This window comes from Alligator mississippiensis, chromosome 3, assembly GCF_030867095.1.
Source record: "Alligator mississippiensis isolate rAllMis1 chromosome 3, rAllMis1, whole genome shotgun sequence".
NCBI lineage: Eukaryota > Metazoa > Chordata > Crocodylia > Alligatoridae > Alligator > Alligator mississippiensis.
The window spans coordinates 155,834,330-155,859,113 of NC_081826.1; the positions used below are offsets into that span (position 1 = coordinate 155,834,330).

Genomic DNA, 24,784 nt, shown 5'->3' on the forward strand with positions numbered 1-24,784 from the left:
GGCCCTTTCTCTCCCCTTCCTCCCCTCCCCCTGGCTTGGGCACTGTAGCCCTCTCCTGCTGCACTGTCCCGTTCCCCCTAGAACAGGGGCAGGAAGTAAGAGGGAGGGGGAGCTAGAATAACCTGGCTGCAGTGGCAGGATCTATGGTGGGGTTGGGGAGGGGCAGCTGGATGGGCCACGTGCTAACTCTTTGGAGGCTGCATGCAGGCTGCCTGTTAGACAGCCCAGATTTAATATTTCCACAGGAGGGCAGATGCAGTTTTGTTTTAAACTCTGGTGGTATGGTAGAGCCCTCAGATAGCTCCTGCTTCCACAACAGTTGACACAGTGTTTTCTGTTACGGGAACACCAATAACTATTGCTGCTATAGTTATCTAATAATGGAGGGTGCATCGTTTACACTCCCCTGACCGTGAATGTCTTTGAATCTTGTAGTGCTTGGAGTCTCTGCTAGAAGCTACATGCTCTTTAGGAGCAGATACAAATGGGAGCTGTTGGACGATGGTACCTGCATTTATGAATTCTGCCCCCTGAAATATAGCATATGTTAGGGCTAATCATATAGTGAGAAGAGCCATCTGGATGCCAGGTAAAGGTATCTTATGAATAGGGACCTACCTAATTCACAGTTTTAATGAAAAATGGCAATATCCGCGATTGCCAGGAAATATTCCATCTGCTATGATTTCCTGCAATATCAATCCAAAAGAAAAAATGTGTGTTGTTCAGTGTGTTGTTCTAAACATGCTGTTTTACAATTTCCCAAACCTTAGAGTGATACTTAGATAATAGGATGATCCCTGCAGCTACTGTCATGTGCTTGAGACTTACTGACTGTCTGCAGCAATGGCAGGGCCCCTCTGCTAATCAGTGGCAAGGGGTGGAGCTGCTGGGAAATGCCTGCAAAATTGACCCTTTGTGCTATGAGCAAGCTATGAAAATGGCTTTGCCTCTCCCCATGATAAGTAGGTTCCTACTTACGAATTTTACCAACTCAATGCACGCAGTTGTCTAGGTGTTCATATCACCCTTTGTACTATGGTAACCAAGGAAAAGTATTAACTGATGGTTATTCTTGTCTACTGTGCGATTGTAGGCCCCAGTGCTCAATTCAGTTGAGGTTGACCTCAAGATTTTGTACCTTTTCACTGGCACTTGTTGAATAATAAACATGCATTATGTTTCTTCCCCTCATGGCTGCTACTTCATTCTTGTCTGTCTTGTTTCAAACCAACCGCCTCAAATGAAAATATAAAATTAGGTATCAATATAGTGATGACAGAGCAGCCTTAAAATGGCAGATTTCTGTTAAATGGCCTCCTATAACTGGGGTCATAAAATGCAAACCCTGTGGTAGACCCCAGGAATATCCTATGGCTCTTCCTTGACAGCAAGGCAGAGAGAGGCATTCACATCCACATAAATCAGTCTCATGAGCCAACATTTAATGGTTAGCTCATCTGCTGCAAGATAGAATGTCATACTACACACCCGTCCATGATCTATTGCCAGCAGACCATCCAAAAATATCAGTGAGTCCCTGAAGTTCTAGGCCTGAAACTGGAGCAGACCTGATGTTGCTACAGTTGTCCAGCTGTTTTCTCACTAATCTTCAGATTTAGGCAAATTTGTTTCAATGTAGCAAACGAATAGAAATCTTCTAAGCACCACTTGTTTTGAACTAGGTTTGCTATTCCACAGTTAACTTTGTCAAGAGAGGAGCCAAGCTTCCTTTCTAGATTTTTACCCACTTACAAAGGGCAAGAGGTCATTTGACATCTATTTAGACAAAGTCCATTTCACATGCTTAGAAACTTCTGTCAGCAAAACTTGGTGAAACATTATCAGGGATGTTGCATTTGCTATTCTGTTCTTTTGTACATCATGTCAACAGTGCTGCACAGGCTGTCGTGGGGCTGAACTGTGTCTTTAAAAGAGTAATCTGGAGTCATTAGATCTGCTAATAATTAAAACTGTTATTCCAGCTACATAGTTGTAGATGGCATTTCTTTCCAGCAGACTTAATCAGCCTTCAACACATACTCTGTGCTGGAATATTTTTAAATGACAACTAGAATTTGTCTGAATTAATACACTGCCATTAGCAATGCTCTGTCTCGTTCACGAAGACTATGAGGGAGGGCATTATGGGGAAATAAGTGGGAGCTAGAGTTTCATTAGTAACACCGAGACACTCTCTCTCCCCCTCTCTCTCTCTCTCTCTTATAGATCAAAGACTGACTTCTCTGTTGGCCAGTAATATGGGTTTGACTTTTCATTTGCATCACATAGCATATTAGTGCATCAGATCCATTGATTGAACATCTTCCCCACAGGATTTCATACTTTAATAAGAACCTTATATCTTGTTATGCAGGATATGAGGTCCACTTCAGCTATCTCAGGCCAGAATACAGCAGTTGTTTAACTGCACAGCAGATAAGTTAATAGTCTAAGCCCAGTCTAGGTACTGATCAGAACACTATGTCCTGAAGGAGTAAAGCTGTAAATAAAGTATCAGTTTTCTGACTTCCAGTGCTTGCTTTGTGGTTTTATTTTTCATCTAAAATACGGGAGCACTCACAGCAGGATGCCTTTTTTTATTAAGCTGGGGCAGTCTTTTAATACTAAGGTGGTTTTTACATGGTACAACACAGTGTCATGCAGAGATGCCTAGCTAGCCCCAAACCTTCTAGGTTTCATGTACTAGAAGGAGTATACTGTAGTCATAATAATATGAAACTCCACCAGGAATTAATCTGTGCCAGGGCTGCCCAGCTAAGTAGCTGGAGGCCAAAGATTGCATAAGCCACAACCAGCACAGGTGTTCCCTTGCTGTACTGCACTGCACAGGTACCCCAGCTCCCAGGCTGTGGGCTTCCTCAGTTGCAGTGGCTGTACCATGTCGCCTCATTCCCCGAAAGACGGAGGGAGGAAGAGCCTGGAGCCCCTGGCTGCTGCTGCAGTGAGAGTAGTAGTGGGGGAGGGGAGTGATAGCTGGGAGAGAGACTGGGGAATGCAAATTAAACCCTTGAGGGCCATGAATTGGACAACTCTGATCTACACAGCTGCTTGGCAGGACTAATTATCCCAGGGAGAACCTGACACTAACATGGCTGTACTGTTTCCAGTACCTGAGTTAGCTCTGATATTTTTGCATGGCTTCATGGAACATAGAAATGTCTAAAGAAGGGAAGGTGCCCCTTAATTACTAACTCTTGTATTTTCTCTGCTTCATTGAGCTTGGCTTCCTGCTTCATGCTAAGGGTTGGATCAAGTTATGTGTGTATGGCTTCTAGGAGAAGTTCCAGCCCCTGCTAGTCTAGACACCTCCATACAGCAGAGGGGGAAAAGTGTGATCTGGAATCTTTTACATGCTTCTTACCAGAACTGACAGTTATTGTTTTTAGCTCCATTGTTCTTTAAAAATAGGAGCGTAACCCTGTTTAAAGTTCTGTTTTATTGAATTAAAAATTACTTTGGTGGCATTGGTTGTAGCAATGCTGGTCTAAGGACATAGGTAGACAAGGTTATTTGGGTAAATGTAGTATCTTTTATTAAACCAACTCAATAGTTAGCAAAATTGTTCTTTGCAAGCTTACAGGCACCTTTTGTCAGGCATAGGAAGAGTCTGCTCATCTTTTCTCTAGGGTCCAAATAGAAGCTTAAGCCAGTATGCAAAATACAGGTCTGTGAAAATGCAAATGCATGGCAGGGAAGATCAGAGGTGATAGGAGTTAATAGGCATGAGGCAGGTTGGTGGGGGAGAAAACAACAGAAGAGGGGAATGTCGACAGGTGATAAAATGCATCTGGGAAAAAAGAAAGGTTACCTGGGGTTATCAGATGGCAGGCAGGTTATATTGTTCCATAAATCCAATGTCTCTATTTAGTCCATGATTTTTTGTATCCATTAGATTTTTGAAGTATGATTTTGGATAGTAACTAGTAAGGAACATTCTCCTTTAATATATGTAGTCCCTGAAATCTGCAGAGAAAGTCCTAATATGTCTGTTCTCACATGCACGTGTGCCATTACCCCAAAGAATCAACTCCCCAAATCAGATTGTGTGCATTATGTGGGGAAGCTGATTTTCTGCCCAGGATAGAAGCATCCTGGCTTGATATCTGCTCCATCATGCAACAGCTCTGACATTACTATTCAGATAGCTAAGAGAGTCAACTAACTTAATGGCTCATTATTCTTCATAATACAGGTGTTAACAAAAATTTCCTTGTAATGGTCTTGATGTTCCACTAATCAAGCCTTACCTTTCTTAAGGCAAGTTTTCTGTCTTCTTACTGCTTCTGTTCTCTCTCTTCCTGCTTTACAGCCCTGGAAACTTTCTCTGTTCAGAATCATAGATCCACCCAGAGAAACCAGTCTTTCAGCAGCAGCTAGGGTTTCAGTTTTATTTAAGCAGGACAAAGAGAGTGAGCCAGCTGAAGAATAGCCTCTGTCTCTACTCTGTGCAGCCATAACTGCAAAAATCTTTTTTCTACATTCTTCCTTTAAAAAAGAGACATATAGTATATTCCAGTGAATGTTGTATGTGAGAAAATAAAGCATATAGAAAATGTAACAGCATATTATTCAAAACCACACTGTGTCCTCTCAAAATAATCTATTTTGGGTGCCTCAGAGCAGAAGTTGAAAAATCTTTAACTGTTTTATAGTTACCCTTCAAGGTTTGGCAGGACTAACAAGGGAAATATTTGTACAATGCCCCCCTTTTTTTCTTTTTTTTTTTTAGGCTAGGCAGGGTAATAGCTGACCTGGGTTTTCAGTAAAGAATATGAACCATAATATGAGAATGGGGATGTTAGGTGAAATTTAAGGAGTTACAGAACGACCTCATTATAATGAACCCTGTTTATAACAAAACCCTTGTTTTTAATAATCCCAATAGCAGGAATGGTTGAGGTTTTTTTCATTATGATGCAGACAATTAACTAGCGCTATTATAGTGAAAACCCTATTTTAATTAATTTTCTTCCCAGTTCCATGGGGGTTTGCTATACAGTGCAATCTCATTATTTGTGTGTTTAGCTAGAATACTTTCCAATCAGCCCCTAGCAACTCCAGCAAGAATTGAAAATGCATGTATGTGCTTGGATGTGACACAAGTTTAATTTGATCAATAAATATTTACAAGTATGCAAGCTAAATATTCTTGGCAAGCTTTTGGACACAGTCGCCCTTCTTCGGGCATGGGGAGTCTCTGCTGTTTATGCCTGAAGAAGAAACTCCCCATGCCTGAAGAAAGGTGACTGTACCTGAAAGCTTGCCAAGAACCTTTTCCCAACTAATCAGTTGGTCTAATAAAAGATACAACATCTACTCAAAGAACCTTGCCTGCCTATGTCCTTAGACTAACACGGCTACAACCAAAAACCCAGCAAGCTAGATATAGTACTTTAAGAGCATTCATACATTATGATTTGAGGCATCAGCAAATGGGTTTGTAAACACTGGAAAGAAAGTTTTCTGCTTTTTGGAGAGGACGTAGATTAGCTCACTGCATCCTAGGAGAGTTACAACTTCCTTACAAGTTGTGGTTATTAATCGTTACTGATCACAATAGGATAATGCTGTGATGAGCAGAGTACAAATATTTGGCAGAAAGAATAAAGTAAGATGCTGGATTATATACTCAGTAATACCCAGATATCCATAGTCACGTAAAAAAAACATCGATTAGCATTCATATGAAATTACTTCTCAGTATTTGAAATGGGTATTAACAGTTTTTAAACATTTTATGTTTTCAGAGATCCAACGTATTTTGATGAGAACTGGTTAAACAGAATCAAAACTGAAGTAGGAGACAATTGGCGGTTAAAGGTATTTTAATATATTTCTTGCCTACAAATCAGTTTGTTTAAAATATTTGGTTTATTGATGTTTTCAGTTCAAGTTATTTGTAAACTAAAATGATTTTTTCTTCGTAGTTGAGGATATCAAGTTAAGGGCTTATTATTATATAAATTTACTTTACAGTAAAGATTATGAATAAGTTTTAGTAATTTAGAAAAATAAACCTTTAAAGAACTTTGAAGTTTGGAAATTTTTTTGAGGAAATGTGAATGATAGTAGAACTTTTTATTAACATAAATTGAAGAAATGCACAACTAAGTTATCTTATAAAACAAATGGAATTGTCTGTGAAAAGTGTCCATGTAAAAATGGCATCTTACTACTTGGCTGTTTCCATGTACTGTTCATACTTCATTTAACTTCAGTGAAAAATGTAAAATTCTATTCCCTTTCTCTGTAGTGACGGCCTGAGGGAGATTCAGGACTTGGCAGAGGCAGTGGGGAAAGGGGGATGAGGAGTGCAGAAGGAGGCCTTGGCACTGTGAGGGTGACTGTATCCCTGCTCCCAGTTTCTTCCCACGCACACCCACCAGTTGGGGACAGTCCACTCTGAGAGCACCTCTGGGGACTTTTTTTAAGTCCTCAAAGCACATAAGAATATCCCCCTTCTTCCTCCATGCCTAGAGGCATGTCCCTTCCTCTCCTCCCCTCCTCCTGCCTACTGTTACTGCTTTCCCCACTGTCTGGGGGTGAGGGAAGTGTCAAAGTTGCTCCAACTGGACTGCATGGCGGCTGGGCTCATCTGGGAATAGTGACAGTAAGAGCAACAGAGATGGGTGGAGTGGCAGAGGGAATTCCTCCACCCAGACCAGTCCCCCCTGGAGGCAGACATAGGAAGGAGGGGAATTCTTATGTGCTTTGGGGACTTTGGCTGGGTGCCAAGCTTCTGCTGGGAGCAAAAGTAGAGGTTCCTGGCTAGAGACTTGCCTCTACTCAGGGTTATATTGATTGCCTTATTTGGGGTCAGGAAGGAACTTTACCCCATGGTCAGATTGGTACAGACTGGGGGGTGGGGCATGGCCCTCTACCAGGGATCTTTTAAGCATATATTGACATTTCATAGAAGCAGGATGTTGGCTGCTGTGATTCCCCTGCTGTAGCTGTGGCAGGTTGGGATGTTAGGTCTGTGTTGTGTCAGGAATGACAGTAGTCTTAGATTATGGTTTGGATAGGAACTATCCTGCCTCAGGCAGGGGTTTAAACTAGATGACCTTTGGGCTAGGGACAGACATTACACAAACCAGTTTAAGTGTTCAGAAACTGGTTTAAACCTGTAACAGAACAGATGTTCAGTGCACATAAACCAATTTGAAAATTTCTGAAACTGGTTTGAGATAAACCTGGTTGAATGTAGGCCTGGCCGGCTGCTTATAAACAAATGCTGTTTCATACTGATTCTAGTGTGGTTTGAGTGAGGGCCTGGAAAAACCATGAGTAATAAATTGAACAAATTTGACCTGAAATCAGCCAGCTGTGAAATATGTTCAAGCCTGCAGCTTTTGAAGTACTTTTCAGAGCAGAATCTCAGATCAAGGATTAATTGCTATCAAAAAAGTTTTATACTCTTACTTTTTCATGAGAGGGGTTATTTTTTCTATATGTTTTTCTCAAGTATTTGGAGAACCATTCCACCAAATAATATTGTAGTAGGATGAATATTGAGCTGTGCCTTTTTCAGCTTGATTGGAGTTGAGTGAAGGGAGCTTTTTCTCCCATTTGTTTTGTCAGGATTTTCAATTTAACAGGCATAAACAAAGAAAGTAAAGGCAGTTTTAATTAATTAATTGAAAGTTGGGAAAGCACATCAGCTTTCAATCTCTGATTGCTGTTATCTCAGTAGGTTTCACTCCTACCAGTAGTCAGCTGTATAAATGAGAAAAACCAGCCAATGTGTTGCTTATATGTAAAAAACAAAACAAAACAAAAAACAAAAAAAAAAACTTTTAATAAAGAAAAATACCTCACTTCCTTGTTCTTTATTCCATATGGGAGTGTCTACAAGTCACGACCTTTGGGAAATGTTAAAATACTGTCTCTGATTTGATCCCAGTCTCTTTCCAGATAGATTCAGGTGACATTAAGCATGGAAAAGGAGCCAAGCCAGAATGGGATATCAGACTGAAATATATGCCAGATGTATTTTCCCATTAGTAGTTTTAAATAGTGGCTACTCATATATTGCATAACATATTAGAACAATGATTTTCATTAGACATTCTGGTATTAGAACAGATAATTGCATGTTTTGTTCAAATATATTTTTAAAGATGAATGTCTTGTTTTAACAGAAAAATAGTATAATGAATTAAATTACAATATTGATTATTTACTGTTGTAATCCAACTAAGAAAATTATTTGTGAAATAGAACTGTAGATATGTTATAACTTAGTTTTAACTTAATTTTTTCAACTTCATGGTACGTTGATGATTATGGCTCTAACGAAGCTTGTTATCAAAAATGGTGGCCACCCTCTCTCCTCTAGGCCATCTTACCAATTTTCTCTTTCTTGTCTGAATTAAACTGGCATATAATTAACAAACTCTTAAGTGCATACAGACATTGAAACTTCCAGGTTAGATGTGATAACTGGGTAACACCACTACACAGAGTAGACCAATCAGTGTCTCCTATCATCTACTCCTATCAAAGAAGCACTTGTTGGCAAACTACCTTCTTGGTTCTCTCAGGTTGGAAACTCCTAAAATGCCTGCTAGCATATGTAGATAAGACATCAGAACCTTATTGTCACCTGTATCAGACTATCTGTGGCTTGAAAAGTCAGTACAGCTACTGACAGTTTGATACCAACAGTTCTGGCAGGAAGATTATCAGTGATTAGAATAGTTAATAGAAGGTAAACACTAACAAGTGCAGTTTGTTCAATTTCAGCTGGGTTCCCACCTCCTGAGTCACTACATCTCCTGACACAAGTTTAAGATAGAAACATCAATTTGGCTTGAAGTCATCTTTCCAAGAAACTCTTTGTCTTTAGGTAAAAATAAGGCAATGTATTCCTACAACACCAAATATCAATTCCTTTTGGATTTTAGGAAAATCATCTCTTTCCAGATACTCCCTCTGCGTCTGGGGCATCCCGCCGCCCCTTCCATGGGCCCCATGGGACAGGGAGGCAAGCCCTGCACAGCCTGTTATGCCCGCAGGCTGTGGGGGCTTGGCAGCGCAGGCTGCTTTGCCCTGGGCTTGGAGAAACCCGAAGTGCCATGGTGGGCACTTCTGGTTTCACTTTATCTTACAAGCCGGCATGCCAGTTAATTGAGCATGCTAGCTTGTAAGATCCCAATTAACAGAACTTTTACTGTAGCTAGGAACTTACCTAAATCGGCATTTCACGGAAACTGTGAAAAAGAGCATTGTCTGCAATTGCTGGGAAATCCCGCAGTGGCCACGATTTCCCATGAAATCAACCAGAAAAAACTGGTAGTGATGTAGACTGAGTGAAGGCTTCCTCCACCAATTGGCAACAAGGGGCAGGGTTACTGGGGCTCCTCCACCAATAGACAGTGTGGGGTGGGGCCACAATGAAACGCCCACAATATTGGCTCTACATACTATGAGCAGGCTGCAAAAACCCCTTTGTTTCACTGTGACTTTAGGGAGATCCTTTCCAGTAGATTTTGAATTTGCTGCAGATTTTTGTAATGATAATACTTATAACTCCTGTAAAAATTTTTAGGAGATGGTGGGAGCGGGATGTTTTGACAGTCAGGTAGGAGACTGTTTGAGTTTTTGACACCAGAAAAGATAATTTAGGATGGTGGAGTTAACCTAACATGAAAGGTTTTTTTGGTGTCTCAGAGAATGAAGAATTGCTGTGGTGTATGGGCTGCTTGGCAGCATCTCAGCTGACCAAAATTTTGGTCAGCCTTTTGCTGAGCTATCTAGACTTTTTGTCCTTGTTGCTTTCAGATGTATAAGTTGGCATCTTGTCTTGTCAGATACGAGATTTTGTGGCCAGAAAGATAACTTTGAACCTATCACAGATGGTTAGATCCATAAATGAAGGTGATCACAACTTCTCTTTTTTGATTGAATTGGAGAACAGGAGGTTGAGACTGTAGTCAGACCATTGCCACCTCCAGTTTGAATTTAGGCCTCCCATTTGTGCCTTCTGGGATTGAGAGCGTGTTTCACCGTTTTGCCTACAAAGAGTGTTTAAGCTGTTGGCTTTCAGAGCACTTATTTTGGCAAATTCTGTTGGTTAAGTAGGACTGCATAGCCACAGTAATCTCTTGTTTTTTGTCATGCTTGATACATCTTATTACCCCTTGCGTGTTTTCTGTCTTTATTTGTTATCATTTAGCTAGGTACATATTTATAGGTGGTAACCCCTTTTCATTTATTTTTTTTAAATATTCTCCTACCTTTACATAACCCAACCAATCAGCTGTCTTGAGACTCCCTAACTATCCCAGATTTGCTTCAACATGATGATACATTCACAAAATTAGTCCTCTGTAATATTTTGCTTCATTTGTGTCTGTCAGGCTTGAAAAACCATATTTGTGCTCACTTTTCTGGACTTTTAGTGATAGATTTCAATTAGTTATGGTGTACTTTCGGTATCCGAGCAAAACTTATTTCATTTACTTTAACTTTAACCCATAACACCCTTACCAAGGTGAAGCAGAGAATAGACGGCAATTGAATGCAGAGAGAATGGCAAGAGTAAGACACAGGAAAACAGATGAGCAAAGAGGATATCGTAAAAGAGATGCAATGGAAAGGCAAAGGATTCACAGAGACAATGGGTGAAGCAGAGAATAGACAACAATTGAATGCAGAAAGAATGGCAAGAGTAAGACAAAGCGAAACAGATGAGCAAAAAGGAAATCGTAGAAGAGATGCAATGGAAAGGCAAAGGGTTTGCAGAGAGAATGGATGAAGCAGAGAATAGACAACAATTGAATGCAGAAAGAATGGCAAGAGTAAGACAAAGCGAAACAGATGAGCAAAAAGGACATTGTAGAAGAGATGCAATGGAAAGGCAAAGGGTTTGCAAAGGCAATAAAAGACAGGCTGAAAGAGTAGACAACAATAGATTCACTGAAGATGAGATTAAAGAACTTTGTTGTGGATTGATGAATGTGGTGTGCCAGTTTTATAACTCTTTAAACTTCCAAGCTGAAAGACCATCAGATGGTCAATTCCGGAGTTGTTGTCATAAGGGTAAAGTGATTCTGCCTCCAAGAAGACAGTTTCCAGAGTATTTGCAGGATTTGATGACAAATCAAAACAACAAGCCTTACCAGAACTTTAAAACAAACATTTGATTGTACAAGAGTGCATTGCCTGTTGAGCAGAGATCATTGTGATGCGATGTACGATTCATGGACTGTGTGGAGGATTGAATCCAAATGCACCGTGCATGGAAAATCAGCACTGTCTGAAGAAATATCCAAAGGAGTTTAGAGAGGAGACGCTTGGAAATGTTGATGGATACCTGATGTATAGAAGACCAGGCAGAACAGCTCAAGTTGGTAATGACACAATGGATAACAGAAACATGGTACCCTATAACAAGTAGCCTATTTTTGACAGGCTTTTGCACTAGTGTTTTAATAAGAACCTTAAAATTGAAAGTTTTTAATAGCCTATAAGTAACATTGTGTGCTTCACCTATTATTCTTAGGTGCCTGTGGTAGTTCGTCTTAAGCGTGAGTGAAGTTTTAGCCAAGAGTCTAGATAATCTCAGAAGAGCAGTCTGAAGAGCACTTGGGATCCAGGATAATAATGTTAGGTTCCAAGACAGGATTTATTTTTCCAAGTCCCAATCAATCAGTCCCCCTGAGAATTGGAAGGTGACTCAATGCCAGCTCTGGTAAATGGTTAGACTTCCAACACTATATTCGTAGGCTACCCATGACTGCCAAAAGTCAGCTTGGCACTGACTGCTGCTCCAGCACTGAAAGCTGGTACAGACCCCTTCATTTGGAGGCAAGGTAGACCAGAACAACAGGCAAGTCATGATCCTTGTTAGTGGTTATATTCCTCTTGATAAAGGAAAGCCTGACATGCAAAAAGAGTAGCTTGCTTTTGGTCTCTTCCTGGGAACTGAACAGAAAACCCTATTTGTAATATTCAGACTGGTGATGCAGGGTCAGTTTTTGGCCCAAGTAGGACCAGAACAACTTTGGCATCTATATCCATTGTTACTTTTCTGATATCATCACTTCAACATCTACATTTTTTATACCAAGAACAGCACCCTACAAATCAGTACCAACTTCAGAAGGAAATACTCCTTTACTTTTCCCATCCTTCCAAGAGAGGAATTTCCTCATCTGAAACCCGTTCACTGAAATCAGGACATGGCTTACCCCTCTTGGACCAAGATCACAGATTTAAGAGCCTGTGAGTTTACCTGTAACATTCGTCATATAAACCTTAACTAATCTTACTAGTCCTTCCCTTTCAATTGTCTGCCATGGCTGTGCTGGAGACACTGGTATTTGCCCTCTAAAACCTCCAAAAGTGGGTCTCCTTCTCATTCTTTGTGGAAGCAAAGAGCTTTTCTCCAGTGGCAATTGTAGACTCCCATCTGGAAAAAGCATCCCATCTTCTACATCTCTAGACCCTTGGAGGGATAGAGATCAGAAAGCATCTTGCTTACAAAGACCATTGTCTCCCCAACTTCTCTTAAAAGGCCTCTTTCTTGTCATTTAATATTAAGTGCTTTTCTTGGTCCTCATATCAGGAGCTGGGTAGTCAGATTCTAGATACTCTGGATGTTGAGACCTACCTGATTCAAGAAAGTCCTATGTTTTTATATCATCCACTCCTCTCTTCATGCAGGTTAGGGATGCCAGTTAACAAAAGCAAATTTAAAGCACCTAGAAATCTCTTGAGAGATGCTGGTCAACCTTGCTCCCATTGCAAAGCAAGCAGAAAAAAAATTCGAAAGAGGATTTCGAACAATTATTCTCCAGCCCTGTTATTAGATTGTTGATAGACTCAGCAGTAAGTACTGTGTCTAGAATTCATTCCCCTTCCCCACTCCCAGTATTTCCTTATTCTTAAGAAATAAAGCAGACTTATTGTCCTGTCTTCAATGAGGGAGCACTGAACCTTGCTTCTCCATGCAACGCTGGATATCATTTTAGGGCACAGACAAGGCTCCACCATCTCTCTCTCTGTCATGGGCCACTCTTCACATGTCCTCTGTTAGGCCCCATACATTTTTCCCTCTTGGGATCCAAGAGAGGGAACCTTTTGACTTGCTGCTTTTGCATATTTCAGCAGTTGCTCAATGGCGTTGCTGCCTTGGCAAGCATTCTGGCTTCATTCTTCACATGAAGTAGATAAGCTGTTCAGACTTGGGATAGTAAGGTTAATTTTCACTTCATTCATTACTAATTCAGGACTGGTTTATTGGGTTTTGACTCTTGATTTCCAAAATGTACTTTTATGAATTTCTCCTTAAAAAAAAATCTTGGATAATACATCTGCAGTGTGTCATGAACAAACAAGGAGATGCTCGTTCATCACATTTAAGCCAAAAGGTAAACAAGGTGTGGAATCGATGTCAACTCGTATAGGACAGTAATTCTCACCAGAGTGCCAGGAGGTCCTGTTAAGCACGCCGTACAGTGTCATGCAATATTAGCACTGTTTGTAAAATAACCCCAGAGATTTTAAATAGGAATAGTTAGTGTTAAAAACACTGATCTGATATGGTCTTTCTCAGTTCTTCACACTTAAGAATTGCTCTTTTTTTCTATAGTCAAAAAGTGGGTAAAAACTAAAAACTGGCAGTTTCTGAGGGGTGTCAAGACATTTAAATGCTGGAAGCTGCAAGTAGAAGAGGAACAGGGAAAAAACCCTTGGTTATACCCTATTCAGTCTTGCTTTCAGCATTCAGTAGTCTTGACCTCTGAGAGAGACAGGATACTGGGTCAGGTGGACTTATGATCAGACCTAGCAGCTCCCTGAATGTAAGTCTGGAGAGGAAGGTGGGTGTGTGTGGGGGGGGGGGCGCAGATTGAGGCCCCCATAGTGAAGGAGGGAGTGGATCAGGGGCTGGAGGTGCTGTCCAGCCAGGGCGGTGAATGGGAGCTGGGCGAGGAGTGGGCCAGAACCATGAGTGGCTTGTCCAGGGGATCAGCGTCCCGGCATTTAAAAATGGCAGCTGCAGCGCCAAGTGAGCTTTAGTTCAAGTGCCGCCACCACCGTTTTTAAGTGCAGGGATGCTTTTGAGCGGGGCAAGGGCAGATACAGGCTACCTACTGTGGGCTCGGGGCTCTCCACTATGCTGCCTTTCCCTTGGGAGCCTCACACCGGCCGTGCACCCTCTGCCCACCCAGCAACAAGGCATAACTCATTGCCCCAGGTGGGCAGGGGACTCATGGCCAGTGTGGGGCTCCCAAGGGAAAGGCAGCAGAGCAGAGAGCCCTGGGCCCACAGTGAGCAGCCTGCATCTGCCCTGCACACAAATCTGAGAGGGATACATGCCCCTCCTCCTTCCGGGGGGTGCACGTAGTGGCATGGAGCTGCCCCACAGCTTCCCACCGCCCCCCTTCCCCCCCCCCGGTGCCCTCTGGACGAGTTGCCCATGGCTCTGTCCTGCTCCCAGCCCTAGCCCCAGGTACCTTTCACCACCCTGGCTGGGCAGCGCCCTCAGTTCCTGCCCTTGCCCCACTCCCTCCCTCACCATGGGGGCTTTGATCTGCCCCCACTTCCACACCCCTTCCCTCCCCCACACCCCTTCCCCTCCACAGACTTACCTGCAGGGAGCTGTTTTTCATGCTGCCTGACTGCATTCCTGACCTTGTGCATGCATATGGCTGCATGCATGCACATGGCATCTGGGGGCCCTGGCCAGAAGGTGTATTGTATTTATTGGCAACATTATTGGCTACACTGGCCAAAAAAAGCCAATAGTCAATAATGTTAATTTTCCTTTTATTGGTGCTGATCTAATATGCAACCAATATATAGGTGCACCTCTACTAGACGCTTCCATCATGGATTTGTTTGTCGCCAGAGAAAATATACAGTGCCAAATATTCTTATTCCAGGCTAGATATGAAGCTAGAAGCTGCTCAGATGTCTTGTCTCTTATTAGATCAGTGCCTCTTGCATGCATTTCCTTTGCTATTCTGTGTAACAAGAAAAATGAGATGGGAGGCATCTCTGCTGATCCTAACAGTGTCATGTTGTTCTCATTTACCATATTTACTCAAATATAAGACAAGGTTTTTTTCCCCAGTCAACATGCGGGGGGAAAGCCCCATATCTTACATTCAGGTAACCTACCTCCCCACCCCCCTTTAAATACATTGTCTACCATTAAGCTGTTGCTAGAAGTGGGATGTGCACAGTCAGGGAAACCAATTATGGAGCTGATTGAATGCAGCCCATACTGAGCATTCCCATAAAACACATGGCCCCTATTGGGCAAACACACTGATGGGAACTTTTTTCAAAATTATTTATTTATTTATTTACAAAATGTTATTAAAAACACACTTGTCACCTTACACTTACAAAGCTTCACATGTTGCGCATCCTTGTTTTACCAAGACTTCATATCTCAAAAACAACTACATATCAGAAACATACAACTACATATAAAAAACGTTGAAACAACATATATCAGCTTCCCACAAGAAACCCTTTATGGAACTCTTCTTCTTCATACAGAACCCCATGAAAAACTATTAGCCCAGTAACCACCTGAATTCTCTGTACCTCCCAATAGTCCTTTCTGTTGGTTCAGTGAAATAAGTGTGTCCAGTCTTTTTTCCTCAGCTTTTTCTCCACCTCTTCTTTTCTGATCTCTTCCTTGTCCCAGTTGATGTAGTATTTCAGTTCATGCAGCCCCAGCTTCAAGCACTCTTCTTTCAATGAAAGCCAGCTGCTTAAAAACGCAATGATTTCTTATGTTCCATAAACTAGTTTTATTTCTTTCAGTCTCTTTGGTGCGAGTCCCTATATTACCATCTCTTGCACTAATAACAGGTTTATTTTGGTGATATTCAAAGTGACAGACCCTTTCCCGCACCCTCTTTGCATCTGTACACTCCCAAAACACATCCCACTGTTTCTTCCTCCCCACTTTCTCTCCCTTGGGCACCTTGATGAGCTCATCAAACTCCATATGTGTTTGCACCTCTCACTGGCAAGATATTTCTTACAACCATCCACGCTAGGTCAGCATGTTCCCCTTTTAGTTGTTTACCTGTCACTGTTCCCCACGCCTTCTTCATTTGTCCTTCTGTGGAGATTCCCACCAGCACCATCCTGTCTCTCTACCGTACTGGTTTCATTAATTTCTTATGATCCTTCAGGACCTCCAGCCCTACTTTCCCTATTTTATACCTCTGCATGAAACCTTCCAACCTGGTGTAATGAACTGACAGTTGCCGCACCTGTGGACACTTTATAGAGGTTAGATATACTCCTCATCTTCTCAAAATTGCAGCTGTGTGAAATCAGGTGATACGCACTGCTTTCCCCTCTCCGTTACTGCCTTGCCTACCATGCTTACATATTTTATATAGATAAACAATTCCAAGTTTGGTAGACCCTGTCCCCCCATCTCTCTTGCTTTGTACAGTTCATCTCTAGCCAACCTTTTTCTTTTCTAGTAGATAAAAGCACCAAAAAAGCCCCACTAAAGCACCCAACCTACACAGATGTTGGGAAAGCTGGGTCCAACTAATGTGATGCCTCTTCTGGGCATGCACTGGGCTTGGCGTAGGAGCATGCTGAATTTAAAGTAAAATGCTGCAGGGGGGCGTTCCATGTCTGCAAACAGCCTACATTCGGAAAATCTAGTACCTGATCTAAAGCCCGTATGGATGGTATTAACTTGCATGGGCTTTAGATTTAGACCCACATCAAAAAGAACAACCCTATATAATAATTGATGTGATTTCTAGTTGATTGATTTGTTCAGATAAAATACTTCTCACTAAAAATAGAAATAGATATACGTTAATGTGATTCCATTTAAAATCACACTTATGATTATTTTCTGTGATGTCATAATGTCTGCCCATACAATTTATAAATAAAAATATTAAAAATTTGGTTGTTTTGTGTATTTTAATCCCTCTTCTTCCTTCTGTCCAACAGGTGAGCAACCTGAAGAAAATTTTAAAAGGAATACTGGATTACAATCATGAGGTAAGAGGTACTTTAAGTACTCCATGCTGGCTTCTGTCTTGCTGAATATTTTAATTATACTTTTTTAATGTTTAATACATCATAATGATTCCTTTACCATTAGGTCCTGATTTCCAAAGTTTTGAGCATCCAGCAAACCCTCCTTCTGCTGGATATGTAGCACTTGTTTAAAAATCTGACCGATTCATTTAGAGTGCCTACCTTGGAAGTGAGCTCTTTCAGAGAAGTCCGATTCATGCATAAGGAAATGAAATTTGAAAAAAGAACAAGCAGCCATTCTGTACCTTTATCTATTCTTCCATACAGTTCAGTGCTGTCCTGTCAAAATAAATGGCTAGCCCTCTTTGTGTTCAGGGCTAGCTTCTACAACAGTCCTGAGAGTGACTCTGAAAAGCCTGCCTACCCAGGCAATGTTTGCTCTGCATGTGCCAAGCCCAGAAATGAGGCAGTGCAATCATCTTGAGAGCAGGGGTTGCCTTGAGGTTGGCTTCATTGCCTCATGCTGGGTCTAGGTTGTATGAAATGGTACAGGTGGGTGTTGCTTGTTTCCTGGGAGCACTGCAGAAGCATTATAGACAGCCCTCCCTCCCCCAAAGATTTATTGCCGTTCTGTCAGACTTTCTCCTTTGCTTCCTGTAAAGCTTGGCTCTTTCATTTTTTTTCCTCTATGTGGAATCCTTCATCACCTCCCTTGGTAGATGGTTTGATTTAAAAGTATTAATTCTGAGCTGTCAGATATCACTAGTGTGGCATTTGTGTCCTGAAAAGAGACTTGTGCAGTCTTGGAGGCAGGCAGCCCCCATGAGAGAGACAGAAAGATCATTTTCAGTGAGGGATCCTCAGCTCTGGAATTTGCTCCCTGTTATGTCCAAGGAGGATGGTGGGTACATGAAGAATGCAAAGGTTTTCTTTCTCGAAATAGTTCACATCCACGCTTTCTCAAGAAAGTTAGCTGCAGATAAATATGGAAAGGAAGGTAGTAATGAATGGCACATATAGGGGAAAAGGACCAAGATTTTTAGCAGTGGATACCTGAAGTTAGATTCTTAAATCCATACTTAATAGGGCTCTGGTTTTTCAAAAGGGCTGAATATCCACATTGAAGTCAAGAGGGTAGGAACTATGAACTAGTGTTAATTCAGGCATCAGGTCCTCTTAGCTCCTCGTAATAAACCTAGCAGGAGGGTGTCTGTTCATTTTATTGCGAAATTTCTGTGATCTAGTTTGTAAAGGCCCACGTGGATCCTTTTACCAGCTGTATATGCAAATTAACTACCCTTCCTTTTTTGTTTTAAGTTTTAAAGTGTTTTTTTGTAGTTGATTTGGCATGTATTTCTGTCAGGCCATGTTGGAGGTGGGGAAAAAAAGAATGCTTTCTCAGCCTCTGGATTCATGAGCCTTGATGTATTGTAATAAATACCTTGCATGGTGGAGCATGGACTTTCAACTGAGTCTGGCCTATAGCTTAGTAGTGCAAATAGGGGCAGGTGATGGGTATGCACCAGGTCCCCTCTGCCTCTGTCTCTTAGCCACCCTACTCCAGTTTTCCACAGCGCACTGCCTGCTGCTACTCCTGCCCTTCTTACTCTCCCTTCCATACCCCCTTACTGCAACTGTTGAATTTATTGCTTGCAGCTGTTGATGGCTGTGGGAATGGTAAGTGTTGGCTGTAGTAGAAGCTGCAGTAGGGTAGAGGCAGGCAAGGGAGCATCCTTCAGCACAGAGCAGAGAAGGTGGGAGCAGTAGCAGACAGTTCACAAGCAGTGGCCCCTGCCTTTGGACCTGGCTTGCTTTGTTTTGGCCTGCCTATGGTAGCTCTTTGACATCTTTGATATGAAAAGTTTGTTGTCTTCTATTTGCAATTTGATCTTGGCAAGTAAGTAAGCATCATGCTGCAGCTGTTGAGTCACTAGACAACAACAATAACAAATTCCTCAAAGACTGGATAGATTGGGGGCTATGACTGAGATTTCTTCCAGAGTTGGTGGTGGTGGAGATCCACTGAAGTTCCTCATTTGTCCTGTCTGTTTTTTCTCATTTCTTAGCTGGGGAAAGAGGATGGGTGGGGGGGAGAAGAGGTGAGGGAGGAAATATTTTTGGCAGGCATGCCACGTGTTAGCCTTGCACCTTCCTCAAGTGCCACTCTGACCCCCTCTTTCCCTGCCTGATCTACTGCTGTGCTTTCTGAATCCTTCCCTGTGCTCTCTGCCCCCTTCCTGAGCTGCACCGTGCCATATACTGAGGCTACCTGTAGTGCAGGTTGGCCATCCCTGTCTTAGCCCATCCTGACAAAGTCCTTCTGCACAAACTAGATGTAAAAATACTAGAATTCTCATGTGATGTAGGCAAAAACCCTTGGAAAATAAAGCCACTTTAGCTATAAAATTAAATCAATTTGATAACTTGTCCTTATGTGTAAGTGGACAATCTCTAAGATGCTGCTTGGCAGATATTTCTAGTATTACCACCCAGTTAAGGTATAAGTTGGAGCTCAGAGTCCCTGTTTGTTTCATGACGTCAGTACAATTCAGTTTTAGAATTTAAGCTTTCATTATTTTGTGTTATGCCTTTGTAGAAATAATGTCACTGTCCAAAACAATATGGTTATAGTTTCCTAAAGATACAAATGACATGTACTCTTTGACATAAGTGCAGTATTGGTTCTGGAGCCTAAAGTTCATACAGTTAATTATTTTACTTTTATTATTTTATCAGAAGGATCTACCAGCCTTGTTTACTTCACAATCCGAGAGCACCTCCTGTGTTTTTATTGTGTTGCTCTGGATACTTCAACTCTCCAGCTTCCTCCAACAGCTTTTATGAAACAATATTGTCAATATGACAACCTGCATTACATGTAAAAATTGGGGATGCTATAAGGCAAAATGGAATTGGCTATAAAACCAAGCTGTTCAAGGAATATTCTACTGATTATATTGCTCATTTTTACATTTAACAGTAACATTCATTTTTTAGTTTACAATTTTGGGAGTTTGGGATCCTATGACCCCAGCTGACTTCCTGCCCTTCGGGCAGGGGGCTGGACTCGATGATCTTCCAAGGTCCCTTCCAGCCCTAATGTCTATGAAATCTATGAAATTTTACCTCACCAGCATGACAGAAAAACCAAGAAACATTTTGAAATAATCTGAGTCGTTTGCTACAGTTCTCCTTTGGGCAGCAAATTTCTAATGTATCATTTTAACATAATATCCAAGCATCATTTATATACCTTCACTAAATATTTGTATATAAATATTTTTCTTCAAAGCTGTTTCTCAGGCTCTTTGTATTTACAAAAAAGAGCACTCCATACACAAATTACAGATTTCTTTAAAAGTAACTCTGCTGCTGCGTTTGCATTTTTGCCTGTTTAATTAATTTTTTTTCCTATCTGCAGAAATGTGTTTAATTCCATGTTTTGTACATTCATAAGGCCAGAAGGGACCTTGGAAGATCATTGGGTCCAGCCCCCTGCACTGAGCAGGAAAGATAACTGGGGTCAGGTGACCCCAGCAAGGTGACTGTCTAATCTCTTGAAGTTTTCCAGGGGAGGTGATTGAATAACCTCTGGAGGAAGCTTATTCCAGTCTGCACACCCTGAGTGTGAAGACGTTTTTTCCTAATGTTGAGCCTGAATCGGTCTTCCAGGAGTTTGTAGCCATTACTTCTAGTTTTCCCCTTGGGTGCCCTGGTGAACAGTTGCTCACCAAGCCCTGATGTACTCTGCTAGTGTAGCGGTAAGCTGCTACCAGGTCCCCGCTCAGCCTTCTTTTCTTCAGGCTAAAGAGTCCCAGATCCCTTAGCTTTTCCTCTTATGGTTTGCTGTGTAAGACTCTGATCATACAGGTGGCTCTTCTTTGGACTCTCAAGCTTGTCCATGTCCTTGCTAAAGTGTGATGCCCAGAACTGGATACAGTACTACAGTACTCCAGCTGTGGTCTCACCAGTGCTGAGTATAGCAGAAGAATCACCCCCTTGGTTTTGCTGGAGATGCATCAATTGATGTATGCCAGAGTATTATTTGCCCTACTGGCTATACCATTGCACTGCCAGCTCATATTCATACTTTGGTTTATTATTACCCCCAGGTCCCTTTCATTTGTGGTGCTGGTCAATTTGGTGCTACCGAGCCTGTAGATGTGTTGGGGGTTGCTTGTCCCAAGGTGGAGCACTTCACATTTTTGGACGTTGAACTACATCAGATTCTGATCCGCCCAACTTGCTAGCGTGTCTAGGTCCGCCTGTATCTGTAGCTTATCTTCAAGCGTGACCACGCTTCCCCATAACTTGGTGTCATCCGCAAACTTGGCCAGTGAGCATTTCACCCCTGCATCCAAATCATTAATAAAGATGTTGAAAAGTTCAAGCACTGACCCTTTCGGGACACCGCTGCCCACTTCTCATTAGGATGACACAGATCTGTTCACTATGAGGCCCTGGGTCCTATCCTGCAGCCAGTTGCTCACCCACCTGTCTGTCTCAGAGTTAAGCCCACAATCCTCCAATTTTCTCACTAGGACATCGTGGGATACTAGATCAAAGGCCTTTTGGAAGTCAAGGTATACAATGTCATCCTGCTGTCTTGTGTCCAGGTAGTGAATTATCTGGTCACAGAAGGAGATGAGGTTGGTAAGGCAAGACAAGACCTGCCTGTGACGAAGCCATGCTAGCTGTCATTCAGAACCTTATGTTCTGCAAGCTTATCACAGATGGACTCCTTGATGAACTTTTCTAGGATATTCCCTAGGAGGGAAGTTAGGCTGATTGGCCTATAGTTACCCAGGCCCTCCCTCCTGCCCTTCTTGTGGATGGGCACAACATTGGCCCTCTTACAGTCCTCAGGGACTTCTCCAGAGCGCCACAAGCTGTGGAAGAGTTTTGCCAGGGGTTTTGCAATGACTTCGGCCAGCTCCTTCAGCGCTCTCGGATGAAGATCATCTGGTCCTACTGACTTGTATACATCTAATTTTTTTTAATTGGTCATACACCAATTCTACAGCAATACTAGGAAGGCAGTTATCCCATCCATGCTCAGCCTGTACTCTATCTGGCATTGTTTTCTCTTTGCTCTGGTGAAAGATCAAGGTGAAGTAGTCATGCAGGAGTTCAGCTTTCTCCTGAGTGCAGCCAGCTCTCCTTGGTTGTTGAGCAATGGCCCTATGCTCCAAATTGTTTTCCTCCTGTTCTCTGTATACCTAAAGAAGGACTTCTTGTCCTTGATTCCCATTGCTAATCTAAGTCTGGTCACCGCTTTAGCCTGTCTTATCTGTTCCCCGCAAACGTGGGCTGTCGTGGAATAGTCTTCCTTGGCCCCCCCCCCCCGAGCTTCCATTGTTTATAAGCCTTTTTCTTCTTTCTTAAGAGGACCGTAATTTCTGTGTTTAGTCAAGAGGGCTTCCCAGCCTTTCTGCTACCTTTTCTCCGCATGGAAATGGACTTCCTTTGTGCGTCAAGGATCATGTCTTTAAGGAACAACCATTCTTCGTGCCCATCTTTTGCCTTCAGTCCTTAGTCGCACAGCACTTCCCCTACTAGTGACCTAAGCTTGTTGAAATTTGCAATTTTGAAGTCCAAACTTTAATCCTGCTATCAGAATTGTCTGCCTCATGTCGGACAGTGAAATGATGGTTTTGTGGTTGTCGCCCAGGCTTCCCTCTATATTTAAGTATAGTCACATTTTCAGCTCCTACAAAGCCTTTTCAGAACAAACTAGAAAAACTCTTAAATTTTCTCTACTGATATTCATGTAGATCTTTTCAGAATGTAAATTTGCTTACAGTAATTGTATACCTAGTACAGGGGTGGGCAGTTATTGCGCTGGAGGGCCGCTTAATAAGATTTAGTGAGCTGTTGAGGGCCACAAGGGTAGCCCCATCCCTTGACAAGTGCCCTGCCCCTGGTTGCTGCCATCTTGGGATGAGAAGTCCTGCCTCTGACCCCTGATGTTTGGCACTGAAAGTCTGTTCCCTTGCCTTGAAAGTGCTCCTTTGCAGGGTAGGAGGTTTGCCATCTTGAAACTAAAAAACCCCCCAAATAATATACTAAAAAAATCAAAATTAAAAATCTACTATAACTTTTAATTTTATTTTTAAAATGTTTTTGTCCTGATTTTGTGTGTTCGGTGTAGTTTTTCTAGAGGCGATTGGTGGTGGGAGGGTGTGTGTGTGTGTTGTGGATATGGTATGGGGTGGTGGGAGGGTGTGATTGTGGGGGGTTGTAGTGGGGGCGGGATCCTTGGAGCCCCTGGAGCATGTGAGTGCCTGAAGCTGCATGTAGTGGCATCATGCAGGGCCAGCCCCACCCGGCCCCATAACATGTAGCTCCTGCCCAAGTTTCAGGTTGCACATGTTGGCAACATTCAGGGCCAGCCCAACCCAGCCCAGTAGTGCTCCTGCCTGAGTCCCGGGTTGCACGTGGTGACAGCATGTGGGGCCAGCCCTACCCAGCCCTATAACATATAGCTCCTGCAGCGTGCAGGACCAGCCCAGCCTGGCTCCCCACACTCCCAGCCCCTTTCCTCCAGTGGGAGTCTGTGGCCCCAGCCTGGTGGGGCCCTTAACCGCATTCCCAGGCTTACAGGCCTGGAGGCTGGGAACAGCCGCGGGGGCCCGGGCCTAGGCCCAGGCCGAGTCTTCTAGTCTCCAGCGCCCACTGACTTGGGGCTGGAGGGGTCAGGCCAGGTTGGGGTGGGGGGTTGGTTGCTTAGCAACCAGAGCTGCAGCCTCCTGCATGGAGGCACTGGCTTGCAGAGGGGCAGCAAGATCCAGGGCTTACAGAGGGGACCGCGGGCTGGACGCGAGCCTGTGGATCCTTTTTTGCCCACCCCTGATCTAGTATAATTGTCTTCTTTCCTTCTCAGCTCCATTGTACTCTTTCTTCTTTATGGTTTTTCAGTCTGTCTTTTTCTGACCCCTTTTTCCTACTCAATTATGTGTTGAGCCACTACACCAGACTTTTTCTAAAGACAAAAAATAAGTTGTCTTGAGTCTGAAACTTACTAAATACCTTTGTATCAAGTCTATAGAACTGCTAAGCCAAGGGACTAGCAAGAGTTTTGCAGTCCTATATTTTGTTAGCCATTGGATGAAAAATACATGGCTTGGATAATGAGAATACTTGGATTTCTAGCTTCCTAGTGGTATGATTTACAGCCTATCTTGGAGGTGTAATTAAATCATTATGCTTGATTTAATTTGTAATAAAAATAACAGGAAGCTGCTTTATTTATTTATTTATTTTTACATTGTATTGATCAGGACACAGGCACCTTTTGTCTGTTGCCACATTACTGGCTTCATTTCCTAACTTGAAAAATAGATGTCTCTTCTGGTAAGAGGTAGTTCATTATTCTTATTAGTCGAGGTAACCTTGTCTGGTATTTCTGAAATACTGACTGTGTCTAACTATGAGAGAGACTTTGTGCTTTGAGAGCCCTGTCCAACAGCAAGTAGGCTGAAGTCACCCATCTTATTCCGGTTAATATCTCAAAGCTGGATGTGAAAACTGTACCAAAAATGCAAGTTGTTTCTTTCAGCTGTGTATATTGATATGTAAATGTATTATGTCTTCATGCAGATTTTAGGGCAGCAGATTAATGACTTCACCCTTCCTGATGTTAACCTGATTGGAGAGCACTCAGATGCTGCAGAGCTTGGGAGAATGCTTCAGCTTATTTTGGGATGTGCTGTGAATTGTGAACAGAAACAAGGTAATCAACTTTGAATGTGCATTTTGCTCTCAGAGCAGTTAATGA

The 24,784-nt window shown here is 42.4% G+C and overlaps 1 protein-coding gene across 2 annotated transcripts in view; it reads left to right on the plus strand.

Moving 5' to 3' along the window:
* HOOK3 (hook microtubule tethering protein 3) overlaps window positions 1-24,784 on the plus strand; it is a 129,088-nt gene that overhangs the window by 26,609 nt on the left and 77,695 nt on the right. For both annotated transcript variants that reach the window (XM_014596169.3, XM_019490667.2), the window contains exons 3-5: window positions 5,772-5,844; window positions 16,978-17,028; window positions 24,607-24,739. In XM_014596169.3, the coding sequence (XP_014451655.1) occupies window positions 5,772-5,844; window positions 16,978-17,028; window positions 24,607-24,739 (257 nt within the window). The remainder of the gene's footprint in view (window positions 1-5,771; window positions 5,845-16,977; window positions 17,029-24,606; window positions 24,740-24,784) is intronic.